The sequence below is a fragment of the Pteropus alecto genome, unplaced genomic scaffold, assembly GCF_000325575.1.
Source record: "Pteropus alecto unplaced genomic scaffold, ASM32557v1 scaffold135, whole genome shotgun sequence".
Classification (NCBI taxonomy): Eukaryota; Metazoa; Chordata; class Mammalia; order Chiroptera; family Pteropodidae; genus Pteropus; species Pteropus alecto.
The window spans coordinates 4,897,519-4,919,530 of record NW_006438076.1 but is presented as its reverse complement, the minus strand read 5'-3'; the positions used below and the strand labels follow the sequence as shown (position 1 = coordinate 4,919,530).

The 22,012-nt window shown below is 53.1% G+C and overlaps 1 protein-coding gene across 5 annotated transcripts in view; it reads left to right on the top strand.

Moving 5' to 3' along the window:
- Positions 1-2,694: 2,694 nt before the first annotated feature.
- The window catches only part of TANGO2 (transport and golgi organization 2 homolog), a 34,827-nt gene continuing 15,509 nt past the window's right edge, over positions 2,695-22,012 (top strand). Inside the window, exons 1-5 of one of the 5 annotated variants that reach the window (XM_025049158.1) lie at positions 2,756-2,781; positions 14,282-14,378; positions 14,874-17,848; positions 18,006-18,133; positions 20,957-21,045. In XM_025049158.1, coding sequence (XP_024904926.1) covers positions 18,132-18,133; positions 20,957-21,045 — 91 coding nt within the window. In that variant the 5' untranslated portion in view covers positions 2,756-2,781; positions 14,282-14,378; positions 14,874-17,848; positions 18,006-18,131. Of the gene's footprint in view, positions 2,782-2,843; positions 3,038-5,436; positions 5,541-14,281; positions 14,379-14,873; positions 17,849-18,005; positions 18,134-20,956; positions 21,046-22,012 lie in introns of those variants that run through there. The other 4 variants (XM_015592007.2, XM_006915234.3, XM_015592008.2 and 1 more) reach the window with 4 other exon arrangements.

The following is a 22,012-nucleotide window of genomic DNA, read 5'->3' as shown; positions in this document are numbered from 1 at the left end:
AATAGTTTCTTGCTCAGAACAAAGAAAGGAAAATGACTTGGGGCCAGGACTCACCACTGGTACCATAATTGGGTCCCCATGTGCCCTGTCACGCATGGCAAATTGATCCCAGCAGCCTTTCAGAGCCACCATCAATCAACTGGAGTTGGCACTTGAGGTGATAGCCATTTGGCATCCTGGCACAGGGATGTTACTCAAAACTCTGGGCTGGCAGAATGAAGTGTCCCTCTCTAGAGCACAAAGGCCCCCTTGGGTAAGATAGCTCTTGTCCCATGGAGTCACACCGTCAGTAACATTTTGTGCCAGCTGCCACTTGGGCTGAGAGTTCTCTTTCCTACATTTAGGAGAGGATTTAATTAGCCCAATGATCGTTATGGATCTTTCCAAGGGACTTGGGCCCTGGTCCTCCTGGAGCCTTTCCTCTTACAGTGACCTTGTGGTCTAGCACCACCCCTTCCCCCACAAACTTACTGATAATGGCAAGAGGGGCTGGACAGACCTCTGCTGAGATTGTGCACCTAAATCAGCCCAAATAAGGACTGTTTCACCCCTCTTCTAATTCCTGGCAGGGTTCCAGAGACCTGTCTGCCCCTGAGCTGGATCACTGACTATATACAGAGGATCGGGGTGGGCAGCAACAGTTCCAAGATGACTTAGGGCTACTGCCTGGCAGTGGCCCCGCCATGACCCAGGCTGCAGGTGTGGGTCAGAAAGTCAGAGAGCAGGAGAAATGGTCTCTACCACTCATCCACTGCCACAGGGACCAGTACCCAGTCTCCCCCTCTCTCCAACTCTCTCTACCTGGCCATTGGCCAGCTTTTGTAGGGACATCCTTGTAGGGCACACGAGAAAAGCTGCAGGGATAAAAAGGTTTCAGCTTGACATCAGGAAGAACTTTACAACAGTTCTAGATGTTCACCAAAAGTGTGGTCCCATAGGCTGTCTAGGGATGTGTGTGATTAGAAGTGGGATGGCAGCCTCTTACAGCCCTGAGATCCACCTTGCCCCATCTCATTTGCCTTGCTTGCTCCCTAGCACCAAATGTCATCCAGACTGGAACAAGCGGTGACAGAAAACATCAGTGTCTGCTCTGGCACCATCTAGATAGAAGAGTGTTGCTAGTGGTGGGACTGGACCAGGTCCATATGCTGCTCTCTGTGGTGGAGTAGGATTTGAACCTCTGTCTAACCCACGCATGACTGCATTCTCCTTTGCAGGCAATGGAAAAGCACTGTTAATGAGAGCCTAGCCATTCTGTGTCTCACTTCTTTGAGGCGTGTGGCCCAGTGGTTTGGTGCACACCACACTGCAGCTGCTGCTCCATACCACAGGGCATGGTCACTTGCCTCCGAGCCTCAGGTCCTGCTTATTCAACACCACCATCTCTTGGCTGGATTGTATGGTCCAACTGACCAGAGGGGAATCACTGGCACCAGCCCAGCACACTTCTGTTGCAGGAGGGAAGACTGTGTGTCTTGCTGGGTCTGCTGACTGCTGGCCATGAGTACTCAGGCATCTGGAGTCCTTGGTTTCCATACCTGCAAAGGCTTCTTTTGGGTTCCAGGAGGAACATAGATGAGATAGCAAAAGAGTGGAGTGCAATGGGCCTTGGGGGCATTATGCAAGTTTGGGTTTGACTACTGCCTTTGTTGATTACCAGCCAGTTTTCTGGGCTCCAGTTTTCCACAGGGCATAAGTGCTGTGAGTCAGGATCAGGGTACCTAGGTCTTTAATGCAAGGCCCTGGAGCTAATACAACTATTTGCCATCTTTTTGACTTCAAGCAAGCAACGTAATTCCTGAGTCCTGGTGACTGCATCTGTAAAATGGATGAATGAGAGCTGTGTACTGGAACACTGGGTTTGGATAAGTGCTTAGCACATTGTTATTAACCTTAATCTATTAACTGTCATTCTTGTCATAGTGTGCTGAGCGCCCACTTCGTAGCAAGTCCTGAGTCTTTGACTTTCCACTTTCCCGGCACTCAGGCCCCAAACGGTGGGGGCAGGGAGCCCAGAAAATGCCTCTGTCCTGGTGGGAGTGTCCCAGTCAGTGCCCTTTCCCCGCCTCTTGCTCACTTGCTCATCTAATACAGATCAGGTTGGCCCAGGCTTTTATCCTTGGGGCCTGGACTTGCAGAATAACAGCTTTGAGGTGGGCTCAAAGGCTACAGTGGCTGGATGAGGCTGGAGTGCCTGGTCTCAGGTTTGTCCTGAGAATGGCGGAGATGTTGTTAGGGGGTCAGGGTGGAAGAGGAGAGGACCATCAGGTCCAGAGGCCTGGATTGGATGGACCAAGGTGCGGTGGGGTCAGAGTAGGGGACTAGGACCCAGCCTGAGGGGCGGATCCGGAAGTGAGCATTTCCATAGCGCATCAGCGAAGGTTGCCGGTAGGCAGCTGACCGATAAGCGCCTGGAACTCAGGCCGCGGCCCTGACCGGTGCTCGAGGGAATGAAGTTGGAGGCGACCTCCCGCAGGCGTCTCCCGGGAGGGGGTGCAGAGGAGGATATAAAGGCCACGGGGGTCACGAAGAGCTCAGACACCAGCGCAGCCTAGAGATTAGGCGCAGCCTCGGGGGCGGGGAGTTGGAAGGGCTGTAGCCGCCCCGCCTCTGAGCGACAGCGCACGTAGCCAACCGTGCCCTGGGTTGCCGCGTGTCGCGTGGTCCCTCGCCGCGCAGCCCAATCGCGAGCGCGCAGGCGGCAGCAGGGGCGGGGCCTAGGCAGAAGCGGAGGCGCGCCGGCGCGGCACCTGGAAGTCGGCGACGGCGGCGGCCGCGAAGGTGAGTGTGTGGGTGGCGGTCGCGGCGGAGCCCGCGCGGGCTCCGAGGCGTGGGTCTCCTGAGGCGCACGTGGGGAGGGGCGGGGCCGCAGCTCTGCGTCCCGCCTCAATTTCCCCTTCTCGAGGCGAGAAATGGAAATCAAACGTCCGGGTCCAGGGAGACCAAACCGATCCCGGGCGACGAAGGGCCCTTGGTGGTACTAGAAGGCGTTTCCAGTGATCTCCGCCCGGGCTAGATGTTGCGAGGTGGCTGCAAGGTGGGTGGGTCAAGGCGTTGGTCAGCTTTGGAGCCCTGAGTCACGCTGCTGCCTCTCAGCATCCTGCGGGGACAACGGGGTGACAGATGTTGTCTATCCGAGTAGGCAGCAAGTGATAGATCATCTCTGCGCTGGACACGGCCTTCCTAGGGTGGCTCAGGTAGTCAGACCCTTCCCCCAGGGTATCAGGGGTGGGGGCTGTGCAGGGCTGCACCCAGGGCAAGGCCTGGCTCCTTTGCTGGCCTTTTGAGACCCCTTCCCCCAACCCCGGCACCTTCCTGCTTCCTCCTGGCTTCTTTCTGGGACACAGTTAGAGGGAACCTTCTGCCCTTGGACCTGAGCCTCAAGTGCCCTTCCTCCAGCAGATATGTCATATGTTCGTCACAGTCCTGGCGTGTTGTCTGCTCTGGACCTGCTGACCACTGTTTTGCTGCTACTGTTTAGGCTCAGAGCCATCTTCCTTGAGGCAGACGGAAGTGGTAGCTATAAGGGACGCCTCCAGCTGGTAGTGCTTTTGAGTTGCTTTCTCACACTTGCTGGATGATCCTCTAGGGAGCCTTTTGGGCAAGTGTTCATTGGCCAAACACTGTTCACAGCAAGGACTCAGGCTGAGAGGCAAATGGTGTTCCCAGATCATTCAGAGCCAGGGCTGACTCCCAGTGCCTCTGCTCTTGGATCTCTTTCCCAGGAGACTTCCTGCATCAGATGACCTGTCAGGTGGGGTGGGGGCAGCTGGAGAGGATAGCTATGTTATGTTGGCTGGTGGACACAAGAGAGCCTCTGTGGCCTCTCAGACCAGGCTACTGCTTGCTCCAGCATGTGGTAATGACAGCCCTTCCCTGAACAAAGGCAAGAGGCCATCCACTCTGCCTGGCTGTGCAGCCCCTGAGCTGTTATTATTGCCTCATACTTCCTTTGTGTCTCCATTTGAGGGCTGTCATTTTGGTCATGTTTCCCCAAGGATGTAATGGTGTGCTGTGTTCTCAGACCTGGCCTCCACACTAGAGTGGAGAGCTCTCTGAAGGCACTGTGGCTGCTGCTGCTGCTGAGGACATCCATGGAGAGACAAGGGTCCCCAGAGCTTGTCTGGAGAGAAACAGTCCAGGGCAGGGAGGCGGGGAGCCTTCTTGAAGTGGGGCCACACTGTTACTGACACTCCTGATGTGCGAGAACAGGATCTATCCTTTGCTAACATGTTAGTTGGTGTGTGAGGGCAGCACTGCAGAGCTTTCTGTTTGTTGGTCTGTACCAGAGGGTTTGATGATGGGCTCCGTGAAAACAATGTCTTCCCAGAACCACTGAGCAGCCCTTTCAGGTTATCAAGTTTCTATTTAGATTGCAAAAGTAGTGTATGCATGCTTAAAAGTAAAAACAGCCAGCCCCTGTCTCCTGGTGGCTGCTGCCACTTGGGGTGTCTGTTGAAGTCTTCAGGACTATGCTAACTTTAAGTGCTTGTTTTCATCCTCTTTTGAGGGATTAGTGGGGAAGGTGGCTCCTTCCTCCGTTATTAATCATATTGGCTACAGGGGCCACTATGAGGCTGGGCTGGCTTGTAGGGAAGACAAGTGTTCTTGCCAGGAGAGGCCGAGGTACTGGGGCCACTTTGTGACTGGAACTTTCCTTAATGCTCACCGTGTCCCTCCTTTGTATTGCTCCCTTGAACTGTGAAGGGAGCACTTAGTGTGAGGCTGAATTAGTGCTCCTAAAAAATCTCGAAGATCTTAGGAAGAGTATCACCGTAGAAAATTTGTAATGGTGAAATACCATTTAACAGTCAAAATGACAAAGCATAGATTCAGAAGTCCTCAGTCACTAATCAGGGAGGAAGGTGGAGCATTGCAGTGGGCTGGCTGCTTAGAATATTTACAGACGTCAAGGCTTTCTCAGCCAAGGCCCAGGAACAGCAACACTGTGTTCCCATGTGTGTTTACCTCCTCTGCTGGCAGCTGCTGGGAGGATTTCAGGCATCATGTGAAAAGAGCAGTTTATGCTTACCACCTCCACCCTTGGGAGCTGTCACAGGGTGGGGATGAGGAACCTGGCCTCACAGCCCTCCTGTGTGAAGCCTGAGAGACCCTATCCCCTGCATGGCCCCTCAATACCAGATGGACAGGTGGTTAGCCTTAATGTATTCCTAAATGTGTGAAGTGCTTGGTATAATGAAATGGAGCCTGACTCTAGGGCTCAATTAACCTCTGTCCAGAGTCTTAGCACTTGCAGCCAGGTAGGACACTGATTCGATGTGAACCGGAAGCCTCACTTTCCTGAGTTTCTCTGCTCCCTCTACTCTGCGTCATGGTGAAAATATTCCTCATTCACTGGCATGCATCCCTGCCATTCATTGCTGCATTCTGACGTGACATCTTCTCACTGATCAGATGCCCTTTTTGCCTTTTCAGTTGACAAAGAGAAGTGCCCCTGCCAAGGACGCAGGTCCGCTTCAGCCCTCCACCCCAGGGGTTGGGCGTGGACTTGATCAGATGTGGCTTTGCTCTTGGCTCAGGTGGGTGATGTCATTGTGGAGAACTCACAACAGCCCAGCAGTTCCTGGTCCTGTTTTGAGGTGTTTTGAGCCAGTGCTGAGTCCATTGTTGTCTCGTCTCCCATGAATAGTCTCTTCTGGCTTTTTCTGCTTTACCTCTCCCTGCCCAGAGGAATGTCATGAAGCCAGTGGAGAAGGAAGGCTGAGTCTGTCCACTTGCTTCTTATGGGCAGCTTTTGGGGGTAGATAATCCATTTTTTTCCTTCATGTCGAACATGCCTACGTTGTGTCTAGTTCCATGGATGGTACAGTGAGCCCAGCCTCTCAATTACCATCTATATCAGGGCATGGAAACCATCGCCAGCACCCACATGTCTCCTTCATATCCCTTTTTGTCCCCTAGACCAGGTGGCTCTGCCCTGACTTCTGGTCCTGTGAATGACTCTTGCTCGTTTCAGGCCTCTGTGCAAGCACTGAGCAAGGTGGTCTCTCCTGGGTGGGGCCTCTCATTCCACCTCTCACTACTTTGGTAGCGTGGATGCCACTGTGGACCGTCATGGGGTGGTTTTCAGTTCTGGACTTCCTTGGCTATGTTGCTTCATGGACAGCACCTGGTTTGGCCAGCAGGAGTGGGGCCTGGCACACTTGGTCAGAGTTTTAGAAGATTCTGTGAATAACCAAAAGGAGACGTGCCCTCCAGATACCAGAGTATGTGCTGAAGCTGACACCTGGTTACACATGCAGGGCCCTGAGGGGCCATGTGACTGGATGTCTGGGTGTGGAGAGGTTGGGAAGACTGCACACCCTGGAGGTGGGGAAGCACGGGGGTCCATACCTCACACCACTCACCCAGGCAGACCCTGGGCAAATCTGAGTACTAATTAGTCCAAAATGCAACTGTACAGGGAAGTCAAGACAAAGAGGCTCTTACTTTGGGACGGGGGGCGGGGGGCGGGGGAGGGAGGCAACTGATGTATAGGAAAGATGGGAAAATTGGCTGTAAAATAACAGACTTTCTGTTAGGCGGCACCTCAGGCAAGGCTGTAATGCAGGGGAGGGACTGGGAAAAATATTTGAGGCTCCACATATGGAGCAGACAGGGCATGTCTGCCACACTGCAGTCAACCACACTAGAGGTCATTGTGACGAAGGCCCAGGATTCAGTACCCAAATTGGTGATTTGTGGACATGGGCCTCCTGGGGGCAATAAGATATGCGACTACTGGGGGATGCCAAAGAAACTGTGGTGAGAGCATTTCTTGCCACCACAGAAGAGTGAACCATGGGAGGTTCCCCACCAATTGGAGTTGTGGGTAGAGGCCCTCTTGAATGGCAGGTGGTACCTGCACTGGATATTTGGAGGGAGTTGGGTCAGGTGTGCTCATCTGAGAGCCTCAGCCTCTGACTGAGCCATTATGCTTCCTGGGTCACTATCTTAGGAGGGTCCTTGGCTGTTTACAGAGCATGTGTATGGGAGGCCATCCCCCATGAACACTGGGCAGCAGTGAGCGGGCTGGAGTCACTGCCCCTTGGAGAGGTTGAACTTGCACAGTAAGTTAGTGGGAAGACATACGCAGTGAGATCCTGTGTGTGTGTGTGTGTGTGTGATAACCCTGCAGCACACACCCACCCGTACTTTGAAAGATCTGGAAGCCCGCAGGTGATGAGATGGGGCTTTGCCGGCTGTGTGCAGTTGGAACTTTCCAGATGACAGTGTGCTCTTGGGTGACCTGGGAGTGGGAACCACAACCACATACCCTGCTGGCCCCCAGGAGCTGCTGGTTGTGGCAGCAGGAGGTGTGGAGCCTTGAGCTTGGGCATGGAGAGGCTGAACTGGGTGGGTGGATGAGCTGGTAGTGGATGTGAGAGGATGGGGTGGGCTGGAAGGAAGGGGAGGGGAGAGGCTTTTGATGCAAATGCTGGAGGAGGTGGTATTGGTAGGCACAGGATGGGTGGCAGCAGTCGTGTGTGATGCCATTAGCCTCTGGGCAGGGCGAGGTGGGCCTCAGCTGGGTGGGATCTGGAGATAGGCTTAGACCACCCCTAGCAGTGCTGAGCTCTGCCAGTCTCCCTGGCGGGTCCTTTTCTTATCTGGGCTGGCAGTGAAAATGAGGCCATATCAGTGGTCTTCAGGGCCCTTTTGCCTCCTCTCCAAGTGGCCTCCAAGAGGTCACTGGCTTGACCTGACTCTCATCCACCTGTCTCTGCACTGGGTGTCAGGGGCCAGGGAAGCATATCCTTACTGTTGATCAGTAGGCTGTGGATTGGTCCATTGGAGTGCCAGGCCTTGTGGCCCTTTCTTGAGCCACTGCAGTCATTGCCGTATCACTTGGCATGAGGCCCTGACCAGTCTCTGGTCAAGCCTATCTATGTCATTTTCTTGTTGTGTTCTTGTTAGATGTTGCATGGAGTGAGGTTTAAAGCTTGACTTGCTGAAGAGCCTGATCTTCATGACAGAGGTGGTTTACCTGGCTCCCCTTGGCTGTTGGGAACAGCCCTGTTGGTCCTCTGGGAGGCAGGGAGGAGGGAGGAGTCCTTCGCTGGAGCGGGTGATTCAGAGGCAGTGGGTGAGCAGGTAGAGTGCAGCACACTTGGAGAACTCTTGAAAGCATTATCAGCAGATGGGTCGTGAGTTCCTGGAAAGCTTCTGTGCTTCGCAGCCAGTGCCATGCACTAAGAATAACTGGTGCCAAATTCGTGACCTGTTCTTCCTATTTTGCAGAATTACTAGGTGGTTAGACCAGAGGAAAGCCAGACTCTCCTAGCTGTGATCTGGGAAGACTTCCACTGGCTTTCTTAGAGAGTACGGGAAGCCCTTGGCTTTAATGTGAAGAGGGCCCTTTCCTTTTGCTTCACACTTCGCAGGGCCTTCTGCTCAGGGCTCAGGTGTGACCAGGGACTCCAGGGGTGTGTGGGAAGCAATGGCCTTTGCTGCACACATAGATCTGCCTAGGCTGCAGGTGGGAGGACCTGGCAGAGGTGCTTACTCAGGCTGGTGGAGGCCACCCCAGAGGACACAGTGCTTTCTTGGCTATTTCTAGACAGGCCAATGTCACAGCAGGAGCCCTAGGCTGAGTGACTGATGAGCAGCAACAAGTGGATAGGTGTGAATTTTGGGTGCACTGGTCTCATTTGTGCATGTGCAGCCTTGTGTACCTGCTCAGCCTGAATTACAATCCCTGGGCTGGGAACCTTTGTCGTGGTCTCAGTCTGCACTGGACACTGTTGGAGAGAATGCGCTTCCAGAGCTGCAGCCTTCCTGTTCTCAGCAGGACTTTATGCAGCTCCCTATTCAGTTTGAGAAAAGTCCTGGGTAGTTTGTTAAAGCAGAGCTGTCACTTAGCCAAGGTCACAGAGGTCAGTGTTTTATGTGAAGTCTTGGTGGTTGTCATGTACAGCTAGGGAAGTCCATGTGAGCTGTGGAACACGGCGTCGAGAGGTAGCCACGGTGAGGACACGCCAAGGGCACAGGCACTGCTGATGCCAGCCTCTTCCACAACGGGGCCAGCCCCTGATTCTCTGTACAGAACAGCCCAGCCCAGGCCACAGTGAGCACCCCTTCAGGCCTCATAATAAGCATGGAAGGACATGCTCCCACAGCAGTGAGAAACACAGCACCTTTCCATGTCCACCTCTGGGTCATGCTGCGCTGGTGTCTCAGGCACTTGTTAGGATATTTGGTTACTTAACAGTCTCCACTCTCTAACCCTGCATGTGGTCCCTCCCGATTGCTGCCCACAAGGTTTCCTCTCCTTGGCCCCAAGTTACTCTCTAGAATCCTCCATGCCTAAGGGCTGGTTTAAGGCCTGCTGCACCCATGTGTGTGAGGCAGTTGTAAGACAGTGCCCCCAGTGGGACCCCACATGGGCACAGTGACTTTCCACTGTGGCTGAGATGGAGCTGGCTACCCCATCACCACCTTTCCCAGGGGTTTCTCATGCCCTGAGGAGGCCACAGGGAGAACAGTGGGCCAGTGGGGCACCTGCAGGAGGCATGCTGGCCTCCCAGTGTTTCCATGATGAAGCTCGGTGGAGTGGCTTATGGATGTGCCAGGGTGGTGCAGATGTACAGGTCCAGTGCTGGGGGCATCGTGGTCTCCTAGGAGGCTGCTTGGGAGCAAATGGGAGCTCAGGGAAGCCCACCTGACCCTAGTACCCCATACATGCCTGCTCCTTCACCCCAAGTGCAGCCAGTAAGCACTCCTCCAGTGAGCCTCCCACATGACCTCAGGCTGAGGATTGATGAGAGGGGATCACACCTGTAAAGTGCCTAGCATGGGAGGGTGCTCCCCAGGTGTCACCAGCTGTCCTCTCCCCTGCCCTGTGGCACCCAGGGCCCAGCCTCCTCTGGTTCAGTGTGTCACAGTCCAGAGAGCCAAGTTCTAGGGGCGAGGGGCCTCTTTTCTGTGCCCTAGGTTGCCTGGCTGTCATCTTGGTTGCCAAAAGGCCAAGTGAGAGAAAGGAAGGAAAAGCAGAAGATGGGCCTGTGACAACTCACTGCGACTCGCAGGCTTGGCTGAGTGTGCACATTTCTCTTGTGGCCTCTTTGGCCTGCTGGGGCAAGCAGTGCCCTGGACAAAGGTCATAGAAGTGGGGCGTGGCTTCTTGCAGTGTTCAGATGCCAACCTTAAGGCCTGGTGCAGTGAGTGGGACAACAAAGGCTGTATCCAGAGCTTGCTCTCAGAGCCCTGAAAGTCGGCAGGGGTGAGAAAGTAGCAGAATGAGCAGGGGTGTCAGGGAGGACTTTATCAGGCCCTGAAAAGAACGTCTGAACTTTGTGGTGGGCCTAGGTGGGGGCATGCTGGGAGAATGGCCCTTCACCCATGGGACCTGCCAGGAGTTTGCTGAAAGAGCACATTGGGCCTAGGCAGAGAAGGATGGTGGGGGTGGGGTGGGTAGGAGGTAAAGCCAGGAGTGGGAGGGGCCAGTGGGCAGCGGGCCTGTCTTGAGTGGGGCGTGAGGGATTGGAGAGAAAGGCAGTTCCTGATGGTCCCCTGCCCAGGGGCTGGCTTTCCTCTGGTCCTTCCCTCCCAATGACTGCGTCTTCGTCGAGGCCGCAGCCCTGGACTCTGTGCCCACATCTCCGGCACCAGGATGCCAGGAGACCATCGGTGGCCTTCCCTCACACCACAGAGCCCTCCTTACCACATCTTGAGGGCTGGTCTACCAGTCATCGGGGCCAACTAGGATGGCGGGATCCTGCAGCTAAATTAGGGGAGGATCTGTGTCTGGTCTGTGAGCATTAGTGGCCAGAGCTGCCCCTGGCCAGTGGTCTCACCAGCGGCCAGGCGTGTAGCTCAGGGAGGGATGTGGTAGGCCAAAGAAAACATGATTGCCTTCTCCTTTGACAGCCCAAAGTGGCACGTCCCTGGTGGGGCAGCACATTCCTGTGGAGTAGCCCTCAGAACAGTCCTTTGTCCTGGCAGGGGGGCTCTAGACTGATGGGATTTTAGGCCAAAGAAAACATGATTGCCTTCTCCTTTGACAACCCAAAGTGGCATGTCCCTGGTGGGGCAGCACATTCCTGTGGAGCAGCCCTCAGAACAGTCCTTTGTCCTGGGGGGGGCTCTAGACTGATGGGATTTCAGCAGGGATGGGCTGGCAGGGCTCCTACCATTGACTGGCAGCCTAGTTTCCACAGTCACCACCAGTCAGGCTCTGCTAGAGTATTCTGGAGTCTTGAGAGAGACCAGCTCCTCTGGGGTAAGGGGGCCTGCGTCTTCTGTGCTAGACTATGGTCAAGTGGCAGGTGCTGGGAACCCCGTCAACTGTACCTGGCAGGTGGGACACAGCATGCTTCCTGTCTCTCTGCACTTTGTTCTGGATGGTTCTACTGACCCAGCTCATCAGCCGTGTCTAGTCTGCTGTTAAATCCACTGCCGAGTTTTAATTTGTGGTTTCTATAGCTTTGTTTCTAACAGTTCTTTCTGCTGTTTTGTGGTCTTCCTGGTTTATTCGTGATCACTTCCTTTTCTCTGCAGATATTCTCAAGCTCCCTTTTCTGCAATTAGAACATAGTTGGTTTACAAGACGTGTGGGGATCTCTTTCTGCTGGTTTCTTGTTTATGGTGCTTTGTTTGGTTATGTAATTCTTTCTGACTGTGTACTGCTCTTTGTCCTAGAAATTACTTGTGAGACTTCTTGGAGATCTAGGATGAAGAAATTTGAGAAATTTCTTGAAACCAAATGAGAAATTTGGTTTGCCAGGTGCCCAGGGGCACGACTGGTACGGCAGTCCCTCAAACCAAGTCTTGGCACGAGGGTTCCTGGATCCCTGGTGTTACCTTGGGTTTGCTCATGGGGATTCTCAGGGACAAACTCCATTTCTGGACTGTTCCTACAGCCCCTGGATCTTCTGTCCCTCTCACCCCCCGAGGCCACCAGAGCCCAGTTTGCCCAGATGGTCAATACCCCTGGGCAGGAACGACCACTGATTCTGCTTTCTTTCCTCTCTGGATTCCTGTGTTCTCCAAGATGTTGGCTAAATCCTACATGACCTTGTAAGCTCTTGGCTGCTTTTAAGATGTATTCATATTCTTTCAAGCATTTTAAGTTATTTTTACCAGGAGAGTCCGCTCTACCAGCCTGCCCACCAGTATTGGAATCGTCAGGCACCCTTGAAACGATGGCCCCCAGTAGGCACTTCCAGCTCAGGCTGGTGGCCAGCAACCCATCTCACATGGCTGCACATCTCCTAGCACCTTGCACTTTTGCTAGTTGCCATGGCAACACCTCACCTGTATAACCACAGGCTTTACTGAGGTCATAGGTTGGTTCCATGCAGCAATCATCAATGCCCATGCCTGCCGCAGCTGGGGGAAACAGGGAGCTGAGTCTGTGGGAGCCAGTGGGGACAGTAGTCGAGTGAATCCTCCCACCCCCGCCAAACCAGTCAGCAAAGTGAGTAGAGTGGCAAGGACGCCATGGCATTGTCCACGGGAAGGCCCTAGGAGCTTGGCAGCCTCTGCATGACTCTGAGCTTAGGTTGTGTCTGAGCTGCCAGCCTAGGGCTCTGACCCCTCTTTGGTTCTTCTGTGCTCTGTGGCTGCAACCCCTGCTGTCCACCTGGCTGCCCAAGGGGAACTGGCACAGCTTTGATAGCAGGGTTGGCGTGGTGGGAATGTTCCCTTCTGTGAGTTCTGAGACAGGAAAGCTTTCATTTCAGAGACCCAAGAACTGGGCACGATTGCACTGATGTCAGAGAGGAGCTCACACGGTCACTGTTCACCTGCCTGTCCCCACGGCCGATGGTGGGCCTCTCCCAGATCTGTGGTGTGTGGATAGCAGGGACCTGGGCCTGAGGCAGTGAGCTGGAACACTCCCTGGACCATGCCTGCTGCCCACTTGCCTATAGGGGGTACCGTGCAGGTGTCCTGATTAGCAGGCAGGCCCCCTCCCCTGTGTGGTCACTCTGAGGCCTAGGGCAGAGCAGCCATGGCTTGTGTTGAGGTCTGGAGCAAGGATGGGCTGGGTCTGGGAATCTCATCCCCCTCCCCCCGAGCTCCTTCCCCCAGTGAGGGTCCAACTCACAGACCTGCTTTACAGATGTGCCCCACTGGGCAAAGCCCATACCCTGCTCTAGCAGGCACTGTGCACTTAGCATCTTGGGACAGGCCCTGCATGAACCCTCTCCAAACCCTCAGTGGCCCAGGCAGGCTAGGGCCTTGGAGCTCAGTGGCCTCCTCTAGACACATATGCATACAGACATGTGTGTAAGTATACACTTGCACACAAGTACACAGGGAGACATATTCATGCACTTATGTATGTTCACAGACCTCACAGCCTCACATATATGCACATGCACTGAACACACCTTCCCCCCTTGCTCATCAGCTTCTTTCTTCTAGGGTCATCTTCTCAGCAGCTTTTAGTACCTGCACAGCCTCTTTTCCTGCCCGTTTTCTGGCTGCGGGCACTGGCTCTGCACCGGAGCCATGTCCTAAGCTTCTCATACACATGCAGGACTGGAAACTCTCACAGTTACCTTGTCCAGGGTTGGTGGCCTTGGAACCTCATCTCAGTTCTCAATTTGTTTGCGGGAAAAGACCTGCTGGTCCCAGAGGCCCTGGGTGAGGGACTCGTTTGTGCGGGGGGTGGGGGGAGGTGTGCATTGAGTCCTCACTCATCAGCACCTGGGTTTGTGTCCATGTCACCAGTACCTGTGCTTTGGCCTGTGCTCCTTGCTGACAAGGGTATACAGGGCCCTCTGGGTCCCCTGGCTGTGCCTGGGCTATTGTGGGCAGAGGGCATGTGCCAAGGGCCTTCTGTAGACATTGCTACAGAGTGTCCCCAGGCCAGTTGGACATGATGTGGCCCTGCCTTGAGTGCCTAGGGGCTAGAATTGGTGCTGTTGCCAGGGGAAGCAATGGGCAGTCTGGGTGGGGGCCATGGAGGAAGCCACAGGGCCTCCTGGGCGGGCATGGGCTGGTTTGCCTGCCTACTGCCCCGGCTGTACTCATGTTCTTGCTCTTGCTGTTGCTTCCACCTCCAGCACCCACTTGCCACCCCCATGCAGTGTGTCCAGGGCCAGTGAGCACCATAGGTGGCAGGGCAGTCCAGGCAGAGCTGATGAGTGTGTATGTTTAGGGAGATGGTTGTGCGGTGCTGGTGAGTGTCACAGTGTTGGGCACATGGCTCTGGCATGTCCAGCGACAATCAGGGACATCTCAGAGGTGGTTCTGTTTGGGTCAGGGAGGATGGCATGGAAGGTGGTTCTCTTGTGTGCTGTTTACTCAACTCATTTTTTTCCTTTTCCTGCAGACCGTCTGACCCCATGTGAGCAAAGCCACCCTCAGGAACCCATGTGCATCATCTTCTTTAAGTTTGATCCTCACCCCGTTTCCAGAAATGCGTACAGGTAACCCCTTGCTCTGCATCTGCCACTGTCTGCTCAGCTTTGGGTGCCCCACAGTCCCCATTACCCATGTAGGCACTGTGAGCAGCGAGGGAGCATGCTGCTCCCTGTGGGCTGGGGAGAGGGTGGCCACGGGACGAGCTGCAAAGGCCTGGCCCTGCCCTCTCAGATAATAGTCACTCAGTGTGGGACGCTGGAGGGAATACTTCTTGGTGGTGGACTCTGAGTCAATGTCCAAAGATATACAAACATATTAAGACTCTAAAGGTGGGCAGGACAGAGGAGCAACGTGGGTCCAGGCAGGAGCACAGCCCTACAGGCTCTGTAAGGAGACCAGCAGGTAGCAGAATTGGGGTGACAGTGAGCGAGAGCCCCATTTGAACTGGTGGTTCATGCTGCCCATGAGGAGTCTGGGTGGTGGTGTCAAGGTGCGAGGAGGTGGGAAATGGAAGACCTTCTTCTCTCCATGACTCTGAACGACACCCCTCCATTCCCCAGGTCACCCCAGCGGGAACCCATTGGCATTTATCCACGCAGAGAATGAGGCTGAGATGTAACCCACAACCAAAAATGACATTTGAAACTGCTTACTAATGCAATTGCCTGGGACGTTTTCATCATTTTTAAATCTGTACCAGAAATGATGCACTATTTTAACTAGCTTTTTGGATTTAGGTCACCATGCAAAATCACAGACACAATGTTACCTAATGTCGTGGCTGAATTAACTCATTCCAGGCCAGGGAACAGAGGATGAAGAGTGTCCAGTGTTCTCTTCCTGCAGAGGAGTGGGTAGCAGGGCCAGACCAGGGTCTGGGAGCTGACCCGGAACATCCCCCAATAGGATGAGCTGTGTGAGTCAGGGTGCAGCCTCTAGACAGGATCCAGGCATAGTGATTTCAGCAGGGAAAGTGTAATATACTCACTATAATGGGATTGGCGTGCCCAGGGCAGAGCCCCATCCTTCACCTCCGTGCTGAGATCTAGACCTTGCTGGAGAGGCACAGCCATGGCACACTGGATAATAGAGAAATCTCTGGGGTGCTGCACTGGCAGAACTTGTTGGAAATCTTTCCTCAAGGGTCCTAGCAACTGTTGCAGGGAGGATGCTGGGGGGAAGGTGCTGGCCACTGGGTGCTGCTTACTATTGTGAGCTGTGGAAGCCACGTGTTTCACAGGAGACTGATGCCTGATGAAGTCACGTGTGCCATAGGAACCTATAGAGAAAGCACTCAGGAGCCAGGAAAAGAAGGCTCTCCTCCTCCAGTGTCTCTTTGGCACCCTTTACTGACAAAACTTAGCATGGTACCAGCTGCAAAGTTCAGCTTCATTATCACATAACAGGCAATGAAGGGTGAATTTGGGGCTGAGATGCAATAAATGGATAACTGGCATGGTCCACCTCTTTGGCTACTGAGCTTTTATATGCAACTATCTGTACTCATTTGAACACCCATACAACAAAACAACTCTCTTTCCACTAAACAAGTGAAGAATTTCTCAAATGAAGATAGGCAGCCTGACAGTCACTAACTTGATCACTGCCTATATTTGTTACTCCCAGATTCAGCCATAGCCCCACTGAATATGCTGTTTCCTAAGGTTACCTCCAACCGCCTGCAAGTAAAATAAAAAGGGAAAGAAGGAGGGAGGAGGGTGAGCATGGATCTCTCTTTCTATTGCTCAGAACCTGTACATCATTGCCAGGACCTGTGCTCCTAACAACTAACTTCTTGTGGATTGTGATTCAAGACAGCCTGAGCGTTTCTCTCGTATTTTTCAAAGCTCTAAGCCAAAGACTAAATATGCCGTCTCTGAGTGACTGACTGAATATACTCAGTGTTTTCTCGACTACGTGGAGGGCCAGAGGGGCTTCTGGTAACTGCTCCTGTTCTAGCTCTGGGGGCGTTCAGGCAGTGAGAACGGCAAGCTGCGGGCTCTCTGTATGTGCACTTCTGTATGTGTGTGATGCGAGCACAGGACAGGGAGAGCCAGGAGGCGACTGCCATGGGAGGGAAACCGCAGCAAGGCCAGTGAGAGGTTACGTGAGTTGAGCCTGGGCATGTCAGAGATTGAGGAGGGACTCTCAGTGAAGCAATGAAGCGGGAGCAGGCCCGGTGCCAGGGCCATTGGCATAGAGGGGAGGAGGCCCTTGCTGTCTAGGACTGCCAGGGCCTATCTGGGCCAGCCAGGCCTGCCTTCGCGCCCCTCACTTGGGCTCCTTCTTACCTTAGCCATCGCCGTCCTGGCCTGGGATATACCAGCCTCTGCCCCCTGCCCTGGCATCCACAGCTGTATCATCATCTGCCCTCCATGTAGCACTCCATGGGAGTGTCCTTTGTTTGTGTGTGTGTGATAAGGTATAGATAACATAAAATTTTGCCATTCTAACCATTTGTTAAGTGTTTAGTTCCACAGCATTAAGTATATTCACATTGTTTTCCAGCCATCACTTGCTGTCCATCTCCAGAGCTCTTTTCATCTTCCCAAACTCAAATTCTGTCCCCATTTAATAATTATCCCCATTCCCCCTCCTCTTAGCCCCTGGCAACCACCATTCTCCTTTCTATGACCTTGACTACCCTGGGTACCTTATATAAGTGGAATCATACAATATTTATCCTTTTGTGACTGGCTTATTTCGACTTAGCACAACATCTTCAAGATTCATCCATGTCGTAGTATGTCAGAATTTCTTTCCTTTGAATAGAGAGACCACATTTATTTATCCATTCATCCATTAGTAAATACTTGGGTTGTGTCTATCTCTTGGCTGTTGTGAATAATGTTGTTATGAATATTAGTGTACAAGTATCTGTTTGACTGCTGCTTCCAATTCTTTTGGGTGTGTACCCAAAATAGAGTTGCTGGATCATATGGCAATTCTGTTTCTGACTTTTTGAGGAACTGCCAAATTGATTTCCTCACATGTCTTTTGATGGCCCTGTCATAGGCTCCCCTCGCTGTATCAGCCCATGTCCCCTTTTGGATAGCAGAGAGTGTCATCATTGTACACCATCCAGACCAGGTCCTCTCTCCTTATCCAGATGGTCCCGGTGCCAGGGCTGGTGTTCACATGGACCCTGCTACCCAAAAATCTGGTCCATGTGGCTGGGACTGATGAGACCCCTGTGCTCCCTCCAGCACCCTCAATATCGACTATACAGTGGCCTCTTGCCCCTCAGGGTAACAGATGGTACCTGTTTTCATTCATATTTGTGGATTAAGCTTATCCCTGTAGTCAGTGTTGCTCCAGGTTAGATGATTGCAAAGAGGATTTTTCCATTTGGACCTGTGGCCATTATTACCTTGTATATAAATGTGATTCAAACAGGTCGCCTCTGCTTGCAGAAGAGACTTAAGACGTTCTCATTTTCGATGCCGTGGGCAGTGACCCTTGTGACTCTTTTCCAGATGCTGATCTTATGGGAATTTGTTTTCTAGCTTCCCAGGAGTTCTGTGGAAGGGGAAAGGTGAGCCTGTCCCCGTCACACCCTGCCCAGGACAGCCCAGTGATGTTCAGGGTTGGCCTGTCCTGCTGCTTTGCTGCCCTGCTGGTGGCAGGCATGGTTCCTGAAGCATCTCTCTCTCTCGGCTGTGTTTGAGCATCTTGTTGTTTCTTTCCCATAGAAGAAAGCATCGGCCACTCAGAGTGTGCATCTTGTGGTCTGTTTATGCCCAGACTCAGCAATCACTGTCTGGCTGGCCTGCAGTATGGAGGGAGGGGAGCCAGCTCGGCACCTGCCCAGAGAGTGAATGTAAGCATGGTCTCTGTAGAGCAACTCTAAGCCTAGTACTGGGCCGGGCTGTCTTAGACCCCGCGTTCCGCACCCCCTACCCCTCTTATTGCCACTCTGCTGCCCTCCCTTTTGGAGGTACCCATCCCTTTAGGCGTAGCAGCCCCCCATGTCACATGCCACTGCTGCCTTCCCCCCAGGCACCACCCTGGCATGAACCCCCAGGTTCCCTCCAGCCTCCCCATCTGTCCTCTTGGTGCTGGGCTGGCCCTCGTGCAGGTGTGGTCTGCCTTCCAGATTGCATGTCAGCTGCCCACAGGTGGGCTCCTCAGATGTCATTCCCTCCTGGGGTCATCTCGGACACAGTGTGTCATGGCTTCTGCCCAGGGCTGTAATCCCCTGGGTGGTCCCAGCCTCTGCCCCCCATGCCTGTTGTTGCCTGATACTTGGAACCTCCATATTTTGGTGGCAGTTACCCAGTGTGAGTATAGTCTGGGTGCCTGTTGGTTTCGCTCTTGTTTTTAATTCTAGTATGACTGTCTGTGGTGCTCTGGCAAAGAGCCTAGTGGTTAAGAACTTCCTTTAGCAGCCTATGAGATGCTAACTTAGACGTTCCATGCTGGCTGCAGCTTTGCTCCGGGGTCCCAGTGACCTTGCCATGCTCTGTAGAGGCAGCTGTGTTCTGATGGGATTCCACTGACATTACTTCCTTGATTATAAAGGGATATGTGCTCTTTGAAAAAAAAAATCATCCCTCACAAGATATACAAAGTGAACTGTGAGCTCACAGATTTACCCTCAGCAGCAGAGCGAGGAGTGCCTGTTGGTCCTGATAATTAATTAGTGGTTTCAGTTATTAGAACAAAACAAAGCCATGGGTGGCTTGCCTTCCCCAGAGCCCCTTGCTGTGGTGGCCAAGTTCCTTGCCTCTGGACGCAGTGACGCAGACGGACTTTTATTCGTGTTGTGATCCCAGAAGTGGTGACTGAAGGAATATGTTCCTTATTTGGAGCCTCTAAGTAGGCACTCCTCACACCTGCCTGTTTCTGAAGTATGTATTTGATGAAATCCTGAGCAAACCACAAAATTCAGCTAGAGACTCTTGATGAAAATAACCCAGCAGTTAATGTTTCTATTATTAACAAACACACGTAACTGCTCCTTGTTTTAAAAATAGGCAGAAGGTTCTGCTCAGTGAGCTTTTTTTCTTTTTCTTTTTCCCTAATTTTTCCTTCTCTGAAGCCTTATGTAGGAATCAAAAGCAGAAGCCGACAGCATCAGCCTTGTTTCAGGTGCTTGATCCTAACCATGTGAAGTGACCCCCACCCACAGGGGTCGGAGGGGAGCCCAGCCCCTGCTGCATATTCCCACCACAGCTGTGGAGTCTCCCCCAGCTCGGGGATGTGGCACTCTCCCTCCTCCTGACTGCCATCCAGGCCATGGTGGATGGGGCACTTTCCACCAGGCCGGCCTGTTCAGGCAGCCTGTGGGAGCAGGGCCAGCCAGAACAGGGCCAACTGGGGCCCCAAAGGGACAGAGCAGATGTGGCCAGGAGGCAGAGGTCAGGGCCCAAGTGCCTTCTCCTTCAGACCGTCTGTCTCCACCTGAGGATGAGGTCCAGGTTGGAACCTGGCAGTTGGAGTTGCATAGGATCGTTCTGTGAATAACTGGGGCTTGTATCAGGGACGGGGACCTTTCCCTTTTGGGTGCACATCCCTGAGACCTGGTGCAGCCCTTGAGCCAGCTGTGCAGGGGGGATAGAGAGCAATTGTAGGCCAGATGGGGTTACTGAAGGCAGTGAGGTTTCCAGGGCAGACCCAAGGGTTCCATGGCCATGCACAGTCCCTGGCTGTGCTGGCACCTGTGACTGGGGCTGCATGGGGAGGCGCAGAGTCTGGCAGCCGGGGGAGGGTGATCACATGCCACTATGCTTGGGGTAACAACACTTCCATGGCCTGGCACTGGTTTCACTTTCAATTTTACAACCATCTTTGTTAATTCACATTGTACCACGAGCAAATGTTCATGAAATTAATGAGACAATACAAAAATTATTTTTAAAGACTTTTTAGGACAGACTACTGACTAGACTAGTTTGGTTTCAGACCTAGTGTGACCACAGCCTGTCCAGAGCTAGAACCCTTTGCACACAAGCCCCAGCCTCTGGCCCCTTGTCCTCTGTTCACCTGTGTGCCTACCAGTGGTGCTCAGAGGTTCCTCTGATAACCACTTCTTTGACCCAGATGTGCCCCACTTAGTCACCATCTATGTTCTTATTTAAATGGCAAAGTCAGCTGGAGACTTTGATTTTTTTTTACCTCCAAACCAGTGCTCTGAAAACTGTGACATCTTTTCTAATTGCCAAAGAAAACACTTGTTTGATTTATAAGGAAAAAAAACTAGTGAAACACAGAGACGTTCTCACACATTTCCTCCCCCAGACACCCAAACTTGAGACAGCAGCCCTTGGAGAACTTGTATGCTGCTGTGGTCCACATGCATTCCCAGGCCACCCTGGTGGGCCTACTTACACTTCCAGGACACTGGTTGGGTGTCCTCAGGGGAAAGGACAGATGCACAGGAGGGCACCTTCCCACTTGGCCCCATGGTCTTCACCCATCTCCTCTGTATTTCCTCTGGAGGGACCAGGGGTACAGTCCCAGTCACAGGCTCCCCAGGAAACTGCCTGCCTGGAACTGGGGCAGACCTTTGTCCCATGTGGGTTTCTGTTCTCTTTGGAACTTGCCCATATTGTTACTGAGGCGAATTTTCTTTGTTAATTAGAAAGAAAACACGTGGCTTTTCTGTTTCACCTGAGAGTTGCAGTTGTGTTTTCTCCTTCAGGCTCATCCTGGCAGCCAACAGGGATGAATTCTACCACAGACCATCCAAGTTAGCAGACTTCTGGGGGAACAACAATGAGATCCTCAGCGGTGAGTCTTCCCTCATGGTGGGTGGCCATTGGCATGGAAGGAAGTGTGAGCCCCAGATGGTTCTAGCCTTTATGGGTGCTGCCTCCCATGTAAATTTGGAATGAATGAGTGGACACTGACGAGACTCATGGGACGGGCTTCAGGAAAGTTTAAGTCCAGGGCCAGCACTGGGCTGACCAACCCCAGAACTGTCCACCCAGCACCATCCACATGGTTTCATGTGCTATGGATCCGCAGAAGTAGCCAGAAGAATTAGTTGGTTTTATTTGGATCTACCCTTTCTCTGTGGGCATGCAGTTGGATTTGTATGAGGTATAAGTCCACACTCTGTGCAGCAGCATAGTTGTGGGGGTTGTGTGTGTGTGCGCATGCACATGTGTGTGTGCATTCGCATGCTTATATCTGAATGTGTTTCTGTTTACACATAAGCACCTCTGGCTCCAGGGAAAGCTGGTCTAAATTTGGGGAGCAGAGGTTTGGTTGGGACACCTTCGGTGGAATCTTCACGAGGAGTTCCCATGGGAGCAGAAGTGAAAGTGACAGCCAGGTTCCCTACCTACCCAGCCAGCAGCCTCCCTGAGCCCCTTGCACAGGGAGCAGTTCCTGCCCGTGGGATGGGCAGGGGTCTAATTGGAGGGCATACAGACAGATGTTGGCTAAGCCAGGAGTCCCTCTGCCTGTGATCCAGGTACCAGGCATGCAGAGGGAGCCTGGAAGAGCTGACGGGTTTCCCAGTGTGCTGGGCATGTGGCTTTGTGGGCCCAGGGAGGCTGCATGTGTCCTGTTCTTCCTGTAGTGTCTAAAAAATTGGCCATGGAGCTTCCACAGAAGGCCTGCTGTGTAGACCGTGGTCGGGCAGTGGTATGAAGAAAACACTGCTGAGGCTGGATCATCCTGGTGCTATATGTGAGGACAGGAGTAGAGAGACCAGGGCAGTGCACTGTCCTGGGCAAGAGGTGGTAGGTGG